This window comes from Lottia gigantea (assembly GCF_000327385.1).
Source record: "Lottia gigantea unplaced genomic scaffold LOTGIsca_1, whole genome shotgun sequence".
NCBI classification, from domain to species: domain Eukaryota; kingdom Metazoa; phylum Mollusca; class Gastropoda; family Lottiidae; genus Lottia; species Lottia gigantea.
This window is the reverse complement of record NW_008706746.1, coordinates 4,072,065-4,090,954: the sequence shown is the minus strand read 5'-3', so window position 1 is coordinate 4,090,954 and position 18,890 is coordinate 4,072,065. Positions and strand designations below refer to the sequence as shown.

Genomic DNA, 18,890 nt, shown 5'->3' with positions numbered 1-18,890 from the left:
AGTAAAAGTTCATCATTATTTTATTGCGGAAGACAATTTTTAAAAAAAAAAGTGTAATGGCAAACAGACCAAAACCAACAAGGCCCCCACCATTGGTACCAAAACCAGGTAATACTGATGTGTTAAAACTATTATATTGTTGTCGACCTTTAAGAACTAAACAACTGCTAATGTTATGATGTTTGTTTTTCCTGTTGAAAAGTCAATAACATTTGCATGAAAATCTAAACTTGTAAAAATTTTTTTTATATTTACCAAAACTATTACATGTTTTATGAATTTGCAAAATAAATATTACTTTGCCAACTTTTTATTCTATCTAATAGATATATATTTGACTGATTATGTACTAATATAGTCATCTTACATATTTCATTTGGAGATCAAAATCTGATTTACCTAATTTCATGTAAAAAATGCGACATACAGTACAGTCAAGTAACCTAATTTCGTGGAAACCAATCATTTGTGGATTTCTGGAAATGATTAATGATTTACATGTGCGACCTCGCTTGACCTCCGCATTAGCTTGTTTTGATAAACATGTGTTATCTCTACAATGTCAGCTAGTAGAATGAATCCAGTAGTTTCAAGCAAGGTAAAATGTATTAACGTATACTTTGACAAATACAAAATGGCGGATTTCAGTTATTACCAAACGTCACCATTTTTTTATCGGCCGAATTTCCTTATAATCCCAAGCTGTAATCGGAATTCCAAGTGTCGTCTGCTAGAATGTAGTCAAACGAATGAAGTCACATGATCAAACTAGCGGATTCCGTGTAAGCAGAAAATTTCTTTTGAACACAAAGTGGGCCATATTCTTATGTTCTTTGAGTGACTTTTAGCAATAAATCACGCTATGTATCTTATTTTGTCAGTCACTAATTTTTTTAAAAATCGTGGTTCTTTGAAGGAATTGTCACTAGTTATAATGAATTGGTATTAAAGATAAATACTAAGAGAAGTTAATTATACCACCTGGTATCCATACAACGTGTTTTTCTCGACTTATTAAAAGATCAAACATTGTACACGAAAATAGATGATGCATTCTGCCGCCGTTGCCGAGATGGTTGCTCATGAAATATGGGTCAAAGTGAAGGATTCATAAAGAAAATCGAAAAAAAACAATTTTAATTATTTTGCAGAATATCTGAGGAAACATCTAAGACATAAAAAAAAAATTTGTTTTTTTAACTTTGAAGAAATTCCGTATTGAATCCTTATATCCACGAAAATAGGTTATACCACTGTATAATATTGGAGAAACAAAGAACGCGCCAAAAACAGACCAATTTCCAATCACTTTAACCAACCCGACCATTCCATTGAAGACTTGTTGATTATGCCTATTGAAAAGATACAACCTATGCCGGATATCAAGCCAAAGCAAAGAAGATTACAACGCGAGAGTTATTGGATGGACCAACTTCAACAGTATATCCTAATGGTTTAAATATTCAACACGACAACCAGATAATACCCTGCGTTACCACCTACAATCATACTGCCACTAATGCCTCTCATATCATCAGACGCCACTACCAGAATCTCCAAGACCAATATCCTCATGTCTACAGCAAGAGACTTGTTACAGCTTACAGAAGAAATAAAAATTTCAGTAATATCCTAGTCCATGGTAGACTTAACCCTCAATAGCCTTAAATCTTGAGATGATTATTGATATATCAGAAGAATGTTTCAGCTAAAGAAATGATACTACCACAGATAGTATTACAGAGACATCCTTAGTTAACATATCTAATTATCTTAACCTTTAACTTGCACCTTGTTTTATCATAAATCTTTACTTTGCGACCTAGGCCAGTGCTTTCATGAGACTATGTTCTCATCACCATCTAACACCACAGGCTGTATAACTGTAAGTGAAGAAAGATCCCTTGACAGCTAGACATTTAAGAAAAAAAGGTGTATTGACAAACTACTTAATTTAAGTACTCAATAAGAAACAATCTGACAAGAAAAACATCAGAAACCTGGTATAGCCAAAGTAGTAAGATTTTAAATCTTTTTTCAGGTCAAGTTAAAGTTGTTCAAGCCATGTTTCGTTATGAAGCTCAACAGGTTAGTACATTTCACAATTACAAGTTCCATCAAATTTACACCCCAACCAATATTTGATCTTATTACTACTTCAGCTCTGAACAGTTTAATTGTATAAGTGAAAAATATTGGTATCTCCAAATTAAGAAATGCTCATTCTTTTTATGAAAAAAATTGAATCTGTTTTATTACCAAAATAACTATGAAAATTTGTGAAATAAGTGGTAATTACGGAGCCCCTAAGGCGCAATTGTAAACATATTTATTTATTATTTCGTTTAACGAAATAATTAATTCGTTTAAACGAAATAACATCATTTATTTCGTTAAAACGAAATGTTAACGAAATAATTATTTCGTTTTAACGAAATACACTATGTTTATTTCGTTTAAACGAATTAATTTTTTCGTCTATTTCGTTTAAACGAAATAATTAACCCATCTTTTTATTTCGTTTAAACGAAATAATTATTTCGTTTAAATGAAATAATAAATAAATATGTTTACTATTGTGCCTTAGGGGCTCCGTAGGTAATAGAGAATGACTATTTTTATATTTAAGGCTGATGAGTTAACTTTTGATGAAGGAGATTTATTGTATATAATAGATATGACAAATAGTGATTGGTGGAAAGCTAAATGTGGTAAAAAAGTGGGTTTGATACCAAGTAATTATGGTAGGTAAAATATGAATACTGCTTGAGGATACAAACAACAAAATTTGTCACCCGGCAATGGCTTTATGGGATTCCAATTCACATAGGTTTTATATATTGTACCTATTTGTACCATTCACACTTCCATGTGATATCAACCATCAGACATGCCCAGATTTGACCTAGGCAAACCATATTTATCATGAAAACAAACTTCCCTTTGATATATCAGATAAATGTCCAAGCCAAAGATTACATAGAGGCAATTAAGATGTTTGAGCTATAAAACTTTTTGTATAATTTGTTTCTTCATCAGTCTTCAATCGGGTACATTTCATTTCCTTCTTTAATGAATTCAGTGAGTGAAAACACAGAGTCTATAGATCATCCACTGCATGAGGCAGCTAAAAGAGGAAATATGGATTTTTTAATGGAGTGTATTGGAAATAGGGTAAGCCATTTCAAATAAGATTTAGTATATGACAGATGTTTTGCAGAACTCTGATCAGACATTACACAGCATATAGTTTTTTAACAGTTCTATGCATACCTAGTTTCTATCTGAAAACGAAGGTTGAGAAAACAAGGCAAAGATTTAAAGCCATCAATCTGAGCTGAAGATCTATTCATATTTCATCTTTTATTTCTTGAGTGTGAAACTCAGTTTTCAACAAAGTGAATAGGAGATCTGCAAGTTGAGAGTCCTCAAATTATAATCTAGTGAAAATTATTATTATATATTATATAATAAATATTATTTGATAGGTTTTATTTATTATAGGTATCTGTTAATGGTTTAGATAAAGCAGGTTCAATACCATTACATTGGGCTGCTCATGGTGGTCATATTGAATGTTTAAAAGCTTTGCTTAATGTTGCTAATTGTCAAGTAGATGTAAAAGTAAGATAATAATTCAGTACAGATGTACTTTAACAATGACTATTTTAACCAGCGAAATTTTTTAGATACATAACTTGAACATTTTGAGCTTTGTGCTTAAAACTTCTATATAAAAAATGTTATGCCAAAATTATTAATTTAGCTTTACTGTTGTGCTATAAGATTTATGAATTCTTTTCATTTGTTTACAGAATAAACTAGGTGATACACCATTACATTCTGCAGCATGGAAGAATCACAGTGCTGCTGTAGAGATATTATTAAATGTAGGAGCTAACCCTAATATACGTAACAACGATGACAAATTACCTAGTGAATTAGCTAAAGATCCTGAAACAGCAGCATTATTAAGAGAAGCAGGTAAGGTTCTTTCTTATCTACATGACATCTTAGATCATTTTTTTTAACGAAGCAAAATAATTGACTAAGAAAATTCATTGCAGTTATCTCTTAGACTTTTTAGAATTTAGCCCAGCAGGATAGTGAAAAATGTTACAGTTTATGATGCAAGATGAAATTGGCAAAGTTATAGTAATAATAACTGTCCTTTCAATAAAAAATTCCATAAGCCACGTGATATTTTCAATATGGTGGCCATTTTCCAAGATGGCAGACAAGGACTGTATAAAGTTTATGTCAGATTTGAAAGCAGTGGTGTTGTGGCTCCCAATTGGCTGAAGGGGCAGAAATCATTTTGGCACCCCCAATACTACTGGGCCTTTTGTACAATCCAATAATAAAACATAAAACATGTTAGTCAATAATACACAAAATAGCAATTTTAACTTATACCTTATGGTAGCTAAGATAGATTAATTCTTGATAAGAATATAGAATCTGAATATTGCTCAGTTCAGTGTTTGAATTATTGCTTTTGACAGTTCTAACTTCTTCACTGTGGAAAGGTGTTTTTATTGTGTGTGAAGGGAGCGTTGGAAACCGTACAGTAGCGCTGTTGAGGTCTGAACCGCAAAACGAAACCCAAAATTCAAACAATATATTGGCGAAAAGTTAGAAGCAGCTATTGAACTTTTCATGTGAGGAAGTACATCACTCGTAAGTGAGGAAGTATTATCAGGTGTATAGAAGAGTAAGCATACCCTGTGTGGTGCCACACCTGTCATAGCTGCTTAGGAAGTATTCGAGATTTGACTCGTTTCAGGATAGAAAAGGTGCATTCAGCTGTTAAAGAGCTTCCTGGTAACTAGTTGTCAATACTTTCAACTTCATCTGCATCAAGATGTTGGCCAAACTTTTGCTTTATCTTTGCAAATGCTCCTACTAAAGTTCTGCTGCATAGCATGCCAAATAAAAAGCTTCCAGTTTTGACCATAGATGTTCTGTAAAACATCAAATTCTGCAGATTTCTGTAAATTTATTTATGGAAAATTCATGAAGCCTTCACCTGCATAGGGTGAATATTAAAGTGACGAAAAAGGACGACCTTTTCGAATACTGCTTCAAGTAACCTTTTAGAAAATAAAATTAAAATGTGCAAAATAACAACAAGGCAATTAATAATACTCCTGGTTATACGACAACAAAAACAAAATCATGACCTATAAAATTAGATCCCAAATAGGGTCATTTCATGTCAAATCACCCAATGAGGTAAACTGTACCCCCTTTGATTTTGCTGAAATTTGGTTTATATGCTTATTTGGGCTGAAAAAGCTGATATTCTAATTTTTAGCTTGATCTGACTAACTGTTCCCGAGATATGGTCCACCTAATTTGGGGGATTTCGGTGTGACCATAGCTCAATAACCGATAGCTGAAGTAAGCTGAAGTAAGTTTTTCCAAAAAGGAAATTGCACAGGGATTCCAAATCTGCCCTTATTTTTTTTACATAGGAGTGTTTTAAACAGTGATGACCAAGGACTTTGACCTTGAATTTGACCTTGAATTTGACCTTGTGGCCCTCGTGACCTTGAGATGATATATCATGAAAAATTTAGCCCAAAAGATAGTGGACCACAGTCGTATACGCCCACCACGGCATGCGGATGGTAAATATTCTATACACTAGTTTTAAGAGTGTTTACAAGCAATTGGTGTTGATAGAAGCACTTACGGTATAGAGGTTAAAGGGCGATAACTCCTCAAAACTGACATAAGAGGCCTAAATCTTGAAAAAGCCTTAAATTTAATCAGAAGTGAACTAAACTTTCTCAAACCTTTCGATTTAGGTCCAATAACATCCATTTTAAGTTTAAGTTATTTTTGTTACATTGTTAACATGTTAGTGTGTGCAGAAAACTTCAGTAGATCCCTTCTTTCTATACATTTACAGACTAAATCGTGCTATAACTTCAATTTAAACCTTGTCATAGCAAACTTAAGTTTATTGAACTTCTAGATATCGTTTTATTCTCAACTTAAAACGTTACCATACATTTCTTTGATTTTGTGTACTGCATAAGCATTGTGCTTTCCATGTAGTCTGACAAAATGCATATTGAAAACTGTTATGAAAAGTCAGAATAAGATGATATTTGAATACTTGATATTTTGTAGCTGGTAATAGATCATTAAGATATGAAGAAGGTTATGTTGATGAAGAAGATTCAGATTAATAATTATTACTGGTATATTATTTTAATGTCATTGTATATTTGTACATTTCACCTAACATTGAATTTATATTCACTGAAAGAGTCACCTATAGCCTCTTTGACTGTGATGTTTTTAAAGAATTGTTGAGAGGTTTTCTAAATAATTGATATGTATCGGGGACAATTTTCAGTCAGATGTTTGTGGGTCCTGCAATTTCACTAAATTTAAGTGTTTGATGACATCACTTATGGCAAAATATGCTTTTATTACGTAAGGGCCTATGTGACTAGTGAGGTCATACAACCCTTAGTTTTATTGGAATTGAAGGAACCACAGATGTCTAACTGAAAATTGGCATGGTGCAAATTGAGGATATCATTGTCCCCAATACACATAAAAAAAATTAGAAAACTTTTTTACAATCCCTTTAAGAATGATTTAGGCCTGTTTAAATTGTCCATTTTGTCATCTATGCATTGGACTTTATATATTTGTCAATAGTAAGGACTTTTGTATAATATTGAATATTTCATTCTGTGTATTGGAGATCTTAATGGAAAATAATTTAACATCAAAAGCTTAAAATCTCTTTCACAGTCAAGTAAAGTTTCTGATATATTCTAATTTTTATGAGATATTGATGCATATCCTGGAACTAGTGTAAATTTTAAGACAAACAGTCCACTTAATCCATAAGTAGTTTAGGCTAAAAAAATACATATATTTCTTCTAAATTTAAAATTTTTATTCAATTACTCTCTTCAAATTTTATAATATATAGTTTTATTTATTTTATTATGAATGTTTATAATTATTTATTCAGTATATTTGACAGTATTTGTTATCTAATATATCATGTAAATCTCTATTTTTTCCTTTTTGTATTCTATGTGAGGTGATACATTATGTCATAATTTTTTTTATTGTCATTGAATCTTTCATAATCTAAGAACGGATAGAGAACTGCAGCTTGTTTTCAGAAAGCTCAATCAACTTTGGATTCAAGAATCAAATTATTCAAGGAATGGGATTGGTTTATATTGTTCTTTTGAACAATTATCAAATTCTTTGATCTACAATAATGATGATTGTTTTGCAATTATTTTTTACTGAACACATTTAAGACATGTTACCTCCATTAATATGTTCAAGATTGTCACATGTGGACATGAATTTAATTTTTTCTGAAAATATTTTTTACAGATAGTTTATCATCATTGTTTCTTTGTGAAAAGATATGAGGTAGACCACTTCACATATGTAATTTCTTTTTAAATTTTATAAGATAATGTCTAAAATCAGTTTTTTAATGTAGAACAAACTTTGAAAATTTATTAAAGATATAAGAAAATTTATGCTAATAAATCATTGAAGTGTTGATTCTAGCTAGCACATATAAATATGAATACCTCAACATTCCTTATTATTTGCATATTCTTAAATTTTCTTTAATTCATTTATTCAGCACAACCTAACACCTGCCACCTATTGTAGGCAATATTAAGGCAACTTACCTGTTTCAACCTGTGTTCAATGTGCCCTCCATCTTCTTTGACAACTATAATGCCTTCCAGTTCATGTTCAGTAAGTCAACAGCATCTTGAAGTATATCTGGGAGAATTGTTGAAAGAGGTCAGTTTACAGCTGAGATACTACCAGTCGTACTTTGGGTCATTTTTTTTTTAAATTTATATTGGAACACCCGAACATATATATAATATACTAAAATCTGATTAAAATGCAAAACTGAATGTTTTGTATTGTGTTTTTTTCTGTTGGGAACTCCACTTGTCATCCATGATCTAACACTGACTTACACTGTATAACCACTTTAAAAAGCAATTTTCAATTCCGACGATTTTGGATGCTAATGAGTCCAAATACCAAAGGATGTGGTTTAAAGAAGAATCTTGTCAAATTATGGATTTTACTCAGATTGCATATACTATTCAGTGGTCCAGATCATCTGTTATTCAGTTACATTGTAGTTGATTTTATAGAATATACTGTATATCTCCACATCACCCTTATATTTTATTCAAGGTAATAAAGTTTTTGATTTTTATGTAAAAATGTTTAACTGGAGTTTAAAGCAAAGGGTAATGAGGAACTGAAGATCTTAGTGTTAAATCAGATGATAAATGTAACTGCAACAAATAAGACTCAAGAACTGCGAAAGTCATTCCAAATAAAGCCACCACTGAATCAACTCTTGTAAATTATAATATATGAAAAGAAATTTGACCCAGTATTAAGCCAAAATACAACACAAAAGAAATATTTGATGCTATTTTATTATTAGCTTTTAACACATATTATAACAAATACAATTTGTCCACTGTATGTTGTTGAAAAGGGGTTTTAGTTATCTTACACATATTTCTGTTGGTTTGAAAAATTTATGGTATGAAACGAAATATAAATATATCAAAGCATCTAACTAAAAATATTGCCATTTATTACACTTCGTAAAAAATCACAAAATGATAAACAAAATTTGAACTTTCACTTACATGGACTCATTCTGATCTAAATACAGCTCTATTGTCTTGTCATTTTCTGTCAATATCATGATCTTTCTGAATCTAATGACGCTAAGAGTGTTCATAAATTAAGCCAAACTGATACCAGGTTCAATAGGAGCTGGATCATGTTTTATAAAGAATTGATTATTGAAATTGACTTTCAACAAGTGGGCTTGATTTTTTTTTAGATATAATAACCAATTTGTATTAAATTAATGAAGTAAATTTAAAAAAATAAAGTGTGAAGTAATTTAATAAAATATAAACATCTAGAAATGCATTATTTTTTTGGATTCAGTCAGTTGTAAATTGCAACCCACTATTTAAAGCTGTACTTTGATCAGATTACGACTAACTTGGCCTTTGCTATCTACGTCATTTTCCAGATATATCACCTAACAAAATTGCTGATTTCATAAACCTGTGTTTGTTTATTTTGTCAGTTTACTATCAAATGTTATATTTTAGAAGAATAAATAATTATATTACCCTAACTAAAGTTTTTGGTGGCTATTAAATAAGAAAATACAAAAATCAAAATAAAACTTGTACACATTATATAGAAAAATATCTTAACTACAAAAAAAAGATAGTGGACCACAGCCATACACGCCACCGCGGCATGCGGATGGTAAATATTAAAGATTTTGGGGCAAGGACAATAACTCTGCTTCTTACGGTCGAAAATAGCTCAAATTCGAACTTTGATTCCATAAAAAAATCTAGTTTTTAGATCGTTTACAAGCAAATGATGTTGATAGAAGCACTTACTGTATAGAGGTTAAAGGGCGATAACTCCTCAAAACTGACGTAAGAGGCCTAAATCTTGAAAAAGCCTTAAATCTAATCAAAAGTAAACTAAACTTTCTTAAACCTTTCAATTTAGGTCCAATAACATCCATTTTAAGTTTCATCAAAATCGGTTGAAAACTAAGACAGTAATAGCAATTTGGGGCAAGGGCAAAAACTCTGCTTCTAACCATCGAAAATAGCTCAAATTCGAACTTGATCTTCTTTTTATGAATATGTATACATATATCGAATTTCATTTGATTCCATCAAAAACTCTAGTTTTTAGAGCGTTTACAAGTAAATGTTGACAGACGGACGGAGCGACAGACGGATGGACAGGGGTGCCGACAATATACGTCCACATAGAAAGATGTGTGCATATAATAAGTGTCCACAGATAATGATAAGATGAAAAAAAATTGAATAGTTACAATTGAGTATGTCAGATTATGTCTGCTGTTAGAAAGTAGTAAACAGTAATGAGAACTTAAGAAGTCAAAGGCAATAACTGACAACCCAAGACGGCATATGTAAATCTAGCTTCATCTAAATGTATCTCTATGGATACAAATAAACAGAGAACAAAAATAAAACTGGCTGAAAATAATTCTTAAAAAGAAATGCCGATTTTCATTTTAAACTTACACTCTACTTTGTTGAAGCAGATTTAATTAAGGTCGGCCCACACTAACTGATTTTTTGACACCATAAAAAAATAAGCCAGTGTGCAAGTTTACGCCGACTGCACATCCTGATAATCTGACGCTATTGAAAAAAGGGTGATAGTTTACAACTAGCTTTTCCAGTCCTGCATTTATCTAGTATCTTATCTAAAGTTCTACATAAAAAACTGACTGCATTATTTGTGTTATATGCATTAATCTCAAGGACTTCATGAATTTTTTTACTTGCATCCAGTTAAAATCATATCTAAGTTTTGAATCCTATTACATCAACTGCATCAAATGTACAGTCTAATGTAACTTGTGGGGGAACAACATGAAACCTCTGTGTACAAAGGTCCACTATTTTTGTTTATATCACATCAAATATATCTCAACAACAATCTAAATAAAAAATAAAATCTGTAATGTAAAAACACTTCGTCTTTGATTTTGATCTGAGCTGAGTTGAAATAAATATATATCAGTTTGTGCTGAAGTTGAACTCTATCACCTTGGCAACAGGAATCTTAATACATATATAATAATATATATTAAATATATTCCATAAATAAAAGATATAAGTACACCGAGCACTATCTAATCCAGTACGTATATATCATAGTTAAAATCAATAGCTGTTGCATGATATATAGATGACTTTCTGTTTGTAGAATTAATGGTATTGTTCTCAATAATCAGATTACAAACAAACTCTTCTTGGAACCAGTCCAAACATATTTGAGCTAAAAAGACAAAAAACATATATACATTGAATTCCATCATGGAAAGAAATGAAGTTCTTACTGAAAGGATAGTCAGTTTAGCACTAGGATAACATATCATGAATCCAGCTTTACAGGATTCAATAAATTAAAATGGAGGTTTGACATATTACTACAACCCACACAAAGATTAATACAGAGGAAAACATTGAGAGGAAGAAAACAATGTTATAGAAAATCATATTAGAAAATAAATTACATTCTATTCAATATCATTATAAATGTGAAATATCTACCATTATTTTTCTTCTAGTTCTTCATAAACTTTATTGAAACAATCATTCATAAAATAATACTGAAATAACAGATTTTTTTTTTATATTATTATGTATATGGAACATATTATTGATAACAGTATGCTCAGAGGTTGAGTGTGCCTTATTTCTATATGCTCTTGATATATAGGGCAAAAAGCTTTAAAATATGACATGAAAAGCTCAAAAATATTCGAAACAATTATACTTATTTGCATCTAGAGAGACAAATGCATATTCTGAATCTAAAGTTATCTCTTTTAGCGTCATCTGAGAAAAAAATATTCAAGGTGTCTACTCCCAATAAGTTCAATTCTGTATTCTGACTTGTTTGCTCTTTTTTTCTGATATTATGTGCTCATACTTACATATTGAGTGAAAATTTTGACTATTCTTGGTTTTTTGCCTTGACGATGATATTCAAAATTAAATGACATGCCCTCTTCATCCACTTCATATGATAAAACATCTTTCCATGAAAATTCTATGACTTGAGACTAAAATAAAAGGTCCACTTCAACAAAATGGTGAGAAACAGCATGCAAAATACAATGGGTGGAATCATAAAAACCAAGACACTGAAAAGCGATCAAATTGTTAATATTCAAAATGCACACCCCTTTAGGATCATAATCATACAAATAAATTTTAAGAAAAACATCTGAAAACTAGATGAGTTACAAGTTAAAATATCTAATTATTCTGGGACAAAGGCAACAACTTTTAATTATATCATGTGCCAGTTAAAAATCTCAACAATAATTGAAAACTGACTGAAATTTATTTGAACCTGGAATTTGCAGAATCTATAAAAATAGAAAGCTGTTTAGTCTGTCAGTTATAGGGCTTTTCAGTTAAGGGTTAGAATGAAATGAAAGGCATTGAGGACAGTTGTTTAAGATAGTAATCTACCTCTGCAGTTCCATTTTCTTGACAGGCTTGTAATTTAAAACATTCCATTCCTATTCTAGCTATAACATGGCCGTCTCTTCTTGAATCACAAGCACAATGTGGAAATACAATTTCTCCATAACCATCTAACCTTTTAGCTATTTTTAAATACTGTAATGTAATCATATTTTGAACATCAATAAATTTCAATCAGAGGGTACTGAAAATCAAGTGAATAATTCAATAATTACCAACATTATTAATGACATGATTTTCAATCAAATAAAAACTTAACCCATCCCAATATGAACACAAACATCTATAGAATTATAAATCTGTATTATCTCCCTACGTACACAGAACATCACAAATATAAAACAGATACTTAAATCATTACCTCTAGTACTTTTGTGGATTCTTTCAATGCTTTTAGTTCATATAATTTATCACCAGTTTTTATGTTACCTCTACTGATATCATCTACAGTCTGTAATAGACAAATAGTTTGTAAATTTTCACAGGATAGTTAGCTTCAGATTTTCATAGCATTTACAGTGAGATAATGCCACAGAACCAATCCTTTAATTATTAGAAGAAGAATGATATATGTTTCATGATCCAAAAATTTTCATAAACCTGACAAGATATCAATAACAACAGTGTCCAGCTAAACATAAAAAATAACTTTTTTGAATTAAAATAAAATATCATTAAGGCTCACAAAACAGAAATGAGGAAATCTGAGGTTAATCACAAACCAAGACAAAGTAAACTGCATCCAGTGCACTGTACAAGTGATTTCAAGAACAAGCACGATAAAAAAAAACATATTCATTGTTTATTTCTAAATATGAAATAAGATCACATGCATTAATTCATTTTCAGCAACTTACCAGCCAAAATAAATAGGACAGGGCTCTTTCATCAGCTTTTAATGCCATTTCTTTAGCCGGAGAGAAGTACCATCTTTGTAGAGTAATACACGTAGCTGTGGCGGTACTGTAATTCTGGATATAAATATTGTGAGGTAACTCGTGGGGTTGAAGTTTTCTTTCTACAATGACATAAAGTAACAGATATTCAACAGTACATTTCTGTGTTACAAATTCTTAAATTTCTTTTTGTACTTTAGGGATAGGGATAGGGATTTATATCGTAAGTAATATTGCCTAAAAAATACCAAAATATACCCATATTGAGATATATGGTTGTAATTATCTACACAATTTGAACAGTGAACATGATATCTGAAACAGATGGGTTTTTTTTCATAATATTCATAAGATTGAGTTGAGAATAAGAGACAATTGTTTTTTCTTACAGGTAAAAGTTCTACATAGAAAAAAAAACATTTCATTTCAAAAATCTGTAAAAACCATTCTAAAGAAATATCCTGAAATTTACCCATATCGTGATATTAAAGAAGAACTAGAATTATACGAAAATCACATAATCCTTTTAAATACTTCAACCTAAGAATTTTATGCACTATTTCTATATATGTCTTTTTCTATTTACAGAGTATCTTAAAATAACGAGTCACCATTTTAACTTTCAAACTTTCAAAAATTCCTGTTTCTGGGACTAAAGTATGATTGGTCACAAAAAATAGCGCACATGTCCCTTTAATATCATGATATCCACTTGAACCAATATTGCCCTGTCCTACTTGATTGTAAAATTGATGTAACAAAACTTACCAAAATTATATTCTACTGTTTCAAATAGATAAAAACATTGTGCAGCTTTTGGGGAAATATTCAATTTAACAACTACTGCCTGTAAAAAAAGTACAATATTTATGATATAAATAAATAAAATATAACAAATATATAACATAAAAGTTTTAGATCTACATCATTACAATGGATTTTAACCACATATTTCACATCAATTATTAACTGGATTGTAACTACATACCTCATATATACTTAATCAGCATTATAAACATAATGTATTTTAACCACACATTTCATATCAATTATCATTAAATAGATTGTAACTACATACCTCATATACTTGATCAGCATTATCATTACGGTGGATTGTAACTAAACATATATTTCTATCTGGTAACAAAACTTTTAATTCTACATCAGAATTAACGTCCTCCTTAAAAATTAGGAAAACATGGTAGGGTTACATTAAAATAAAATGGTCCTTAAAATAAAAATTGCTATTTCAAAGAACAGATCACTTTGTGACATGGAGAATCACCTAGATTTGTGAAATGCTTAAGCATAACTACTGTAAAATAATTAACTTACATTTACAGAATCACCTGCTGCTAAAAATTCTTGGACCAGATCACTATCACCTATTACTCGAACAGCACAAACTGAAAATTATTGCATACTTTGTCAAGGGAAAGCTACCTATTGGATTGTCAAATATAGAATAGCAATTGAAGAATATAAATAGAACAACAATGTTCCAAAGATTGATCTATTCAATACCCCAATAACAGGTGAACTCCCCATCAGATATCAAACACCACAAATACCTGAAATTAGGCTGAAAGAAAATTATTCCTTTAAAAAGATGTTGTTTGCTAATTACCTTTTTCTAAATATTGCTCAAGCCCCCGTCTTCTTTGGTCTAACTGTTGTTCTGATAAATGGAAGAGTTTTTTACCAGGTAATTTAGGAAAGTTAAAATCAGGAAATTCTCTTTTTATATTATGATGTAAATTATCAAACTCTCTATATCTACGTGAACATAAATGACGTCCAGCCATATAAATATTAAATATCTAAAATTAGATTAAAATACAAGTTAATTATATCAAACTTCCACAGATAATCAATCTCTTAGTTTTTATGTCTCAAGGATTGAAATAACTCCAGAAATTGGGCTGGACATTTTGACCGTCATCATTCAATTTGTGTCGGACATTTGAAATTTTGTACCAAATGTACGATATTTTCAATTGAAAATTGCATTTAAACCAGGGTTGTTTATTTATTTTTTTAAATTTTAAACCCATCAATTTAGGACTGGACTTTGCCGTTTTCTAACCTGCAATACAGTCACAGGTCTATTTACATCAGATACTAAGTCAAGGGCATTTCATCAAAATCAGATGAAAACTGTATTCTCTAGCCTGTATTCAAGCCAATTGTAGACGGACGAAACAATGGTCAGGGGTGACAACAATATTACAGTCAAATAACCTAATTTCGTGGTAACCTAATTTTCGTGGTTTCCAGAAATGTTTAATAACTTACATGAGCGACCTTGTGCGACCTCCGCATTAGCTTGTTTTGATAAACATGGGTTTTCTCTACAATGTCAGCTAGTAGAATGAATCCAGTAGTTTCAAGCAAGGTCAAATGTATTAATGTATACTTTGACAAATACAAAATGGCAGATTTCACTTATTACCAAACGTCACCATTTTTTGTCAGCCGAATTTCCTTATAATCCCAAGCGATAATCGGAATTCCAAGTGTCGTCTGCTATCATGTAGTCCAACGAATGAAGTCACATGATCAACTAGGGGACTCCATGTCAGCAGAAAATTTCTATGGAACACAAAGTGAACCATTTTCTTATGTTGATAAGACTTTTAGCAATAAATCATGCTACGTATCTTATTTAAGTGAAGGATTCATAAAGAAAATCGAAATAAACCAATTTTAATTATTTTGTAGAATATCTGAGGAAACATCTAAGACATAAAAAAACAAAAACATTTTAACTTTGACGAAATTCAGTGTTGAATCCTTACATCCACGAAAATAGGTTACACCACTGTATATTAAGTAATTATAGAATTAAAATTACTAAAAGATTTGGACAAACGACTTGAACTAATTGTGTCAAGACCTTTCATGATCTAGACTATTCTATTGTCGTTTCAAACATTTTGGCTTTACAAAATGATAATCCGTTGCGTGAAAAAAAAAATTTTTCAATAAGACACAGCTTTGACTTCTGTTAGCAATATCAACGGCCAGAATTGCTGATAATACGTGATCTTTTCAACAAGAAAAACATATTTTTTCATTGATTTGGTACCGGACAAAAATGTCCGGTTCAAACTAGATTGTTATGAAATAGTACCAGGCAATGTCCATGTGTGGATGCTTATTTCAAGACTAGCTGTCTTTAATGATATTTCTTTTTCCTTGTACTTTCCAAAATGAAACAAACAAGATCTCAAAAAGAAAATCTTTTAGGATAGAAAATCTTTTAGGATAGGACTGGGTGCTATATCGGTATCAAGATAAATAAAGGTATTGGAATATTATATCGCAATCGCGATATTCACTTTAACTCTGTCCTATTTAGGTGTGGTGTCACTTTTTTATCTTGCAAAAAGATCCTACAACTTACCACAAATTTTTCCCCATCGTGTTCCACTGTTTGATAATCTGGTATTGATATTGGTAATGAACGGCGTTCAGAATAATCTATATATGAGGGACCTGAAGAATCATCACTTGGTTCTAATTTATCTGCTACTTGATCAGGTACCGATATCACTGTAATAAGACATAATGTAAATTAGTGCAAATCAATGTTTAAGGCAAGGTAATGTACGCCCACTGTCAGCTTTGATTTTGAATAAAAATATTTAGCAGTACAGTATAACAATCATCAGTATGAAATATTCAACCTTCAGTCATACACTTCTTTTGAACTCTTTAGGGTGATACTGAATAATACTGAGTATGAGTTATTGCCCTAGTTCTTGAAAACGTGTTCAATTTTTAGCTCGTGAAAACTCTAGAAGACAAATATTCAATCTTCAGAGCGGTACTGAATAATAAAACCAAGTTTTGTCAAAATCCAGCAAGAATCATGCCTTCTATACTTCTTACAAGCTACAAATTGAAAGAGTTTTCAAGAACAAGGGCAATAACTCATACTAAATAGTTTTCTTTTTTTCTGATTTTCAATAGGGTTCATCCTTGGGTGATTACGAACACTCACACCCAGTTTCGACAAAATCCGTCAAGAGTTGTCCCTTTTAGAGTGTTTACAAGCTAAAATTAGAATGCGTTTTCAAGAACAAGGGCAATAACTCATACTAAATATTTTTCAATTTTTTTGATTTTCAATAGGGTTTATCCGTGGGTGATAACCAACACTCATGCCAAGTTTCATCAAAATCTGTCAAGAATTATGCCTTCTAGAGTGTTTACGAGCTACAATTGAACGTGTTTCCAAGAACAAGAGCAATAATTCATACTAATTATTTTTCGATCATTCTGATTTTAAATAGGGTTCATCCTTGGGTGATAAAAAACACTCACACCAAGTTTCATCCAATCCATCATGAATTGCACCTTCTAGAGTGTTTACGAGCGTTTGAAGAACAAGGGTAATAACTCATAGTAAATATTTTTCGATTTTTCTGATTTTCAATAGGGTTCATCCTTGGGTGATTACAATCATACCAAGTTTCGTCGAAATCAGTCAAGAATTGTGCCGTGTAGAGTGTTTACGAACAATTGTGGACGGACCGAACGACATGGGTGACAGCAATATACGCTCCACATTTCATATAGTGTATGGCATAAATTTATAATCAGAGGACAGATTATTAAAGTTTCAAGTGATGTGATTCAAATCAATCATGTTTTTTCAGCAACTTTCCTCTGGAAAACCTGTGACAATTAAATCTATAGTCTAAAAGACTTATGGCCATGCTGTAACTGAGTAATTACCTGTAAGTGTTAAGGTATCACCACCAGATCTTATGAAATCTACAACTTGTTTGTGTGTTGAACCTTCAACATTACAACCGTTCCTGAAAATATATATAAAAAATATTATCAATGACTTATTTGTATATGGTACTTCATTAACATTTGACATTGACACCCAAGTATCAACTTTTGATGATTGAAGAAGGCCATATAAACTGCTGTTGAAAATTGCCAATAGTGGCTTAAAGATGGTTTTCTTTATTTTATTGGTGTCAATTAAGCAAACTATTTGATTAATTGGTGTTTCTAATGAATTATCGTGTATTCTTTATCATATCAATATGTTCCTATTGTATATAATTAAGATACAGTAATAATAAATGTCCATGTGTGTACAATCTGGTTTAACAAAAAAAGGCTTTTTGACCTTTCTTGATCGGTCAATCATTGTAATTCTCCTGGTAATTCTATTCTTATTCAGCTAATTATCAATTAATTATGGACAAGTGAGACAAACTGGTAGAACACCTCTACTTTCTATTCATGTAAGTATTAGCATTTTCATTTTCATAAATGAAAATACTTAAACCCATCTTTAAGAAAGATAGGAATGTTCTTTTATCTCAAGTCCAAGTGATCAATGGTAGATGTTGTCATGGTTTATCAGATGACCTATCAACCTTTTTTGTAATTGTATTGTTTTAATTTAGCCATGATAAGGCCAAGAACTTTCTTTAATAACATTTGATAAAATGATTCTCAAAAAAACATTTAGTTATATTTGTTTTGAACCAACTCAATGTAACAGTTAATAGCATCAGAACTTACACTTCTAAAATTCTGTCACCTTTCCTTATACCAGCTCTCTGGGCTGCACCTCCTTCCAACACAGCACTGACATGTTGTAGGGGTGCGTACAACACCCCATTGATTGATTTTAACACCCCACCCTCACTTATTTGTCCACGGACATTAAATCCGAAACCTGTCTCAGTTTTGTAAATTGTAACTACTCTTGGCCCCTGTGTTTCAATAATTTTCTCTGAAGGGGAGGGCGAATTATAACTATCTTCATCACTGTCCGCCATACTTGTCACGTGACATTTCTAATTTCCGGTTATTAAATTATAGGATTATAAATATT

General features: G+C 31.1%; 2 protein-coding genes across 2 annotated transcripts; one reads left to right on the top strand and one right to left on the bottom strand.

The window, feature by feature from the left end:
* Window positions 1–8,244, top strand: LOTGIDRAFT_208351 (hypothetical protein). The gene is made up of 7 exons (XM_009045620.1): window positions 1–108; window positions 2,042–2,088; window positions 2,630–2,744; window positions 3,083–3,174; window positions 3,505–3,624; window positions 3,816–3,984; window positions 6,142–8,244. The coding sequence occupies exons 1-7, from the start codon at window positions 57–59 to the stop codon at window positions 6,198–6,200; spliced, it is 654 nt and encodes a 217-aa protein (XP_009043868.1). The 5' UTR covers window positions 1–56; the 3' UTR covers window positions 6,201–8,244.
* A 2,953-nt stretch (window positions 8,245–11,197) lies between these two features.
* Window positions 11,198–18,834, bottom strand: LOTGIDRAFT_181165 (hypothetical protein; the record flags this gene model as incomplete). Its single annotated transcript, XM_009045619.1, has 12 exons — window positions 11,198–11,239; window positions 11,567–11,695; window positions 12,111–12,260; window positions 12,487–12,576; window positions 12,983–13,143; window positions 13,790–13,868; window positions 14,100–14,201; window positions 14,357–14,427; window positions 14,649–14,841; window positions 16,428–16,576; window positions 17,765–17,847; window positions 18,575–18,834. Coding segments are annotated over 12 exons (1,509 nt in total), but the record flags the coding sequence as incomplete, so codon positions are not given.
* Window positions 18,835–18,890: the final 56 nt, after the last annotated feature.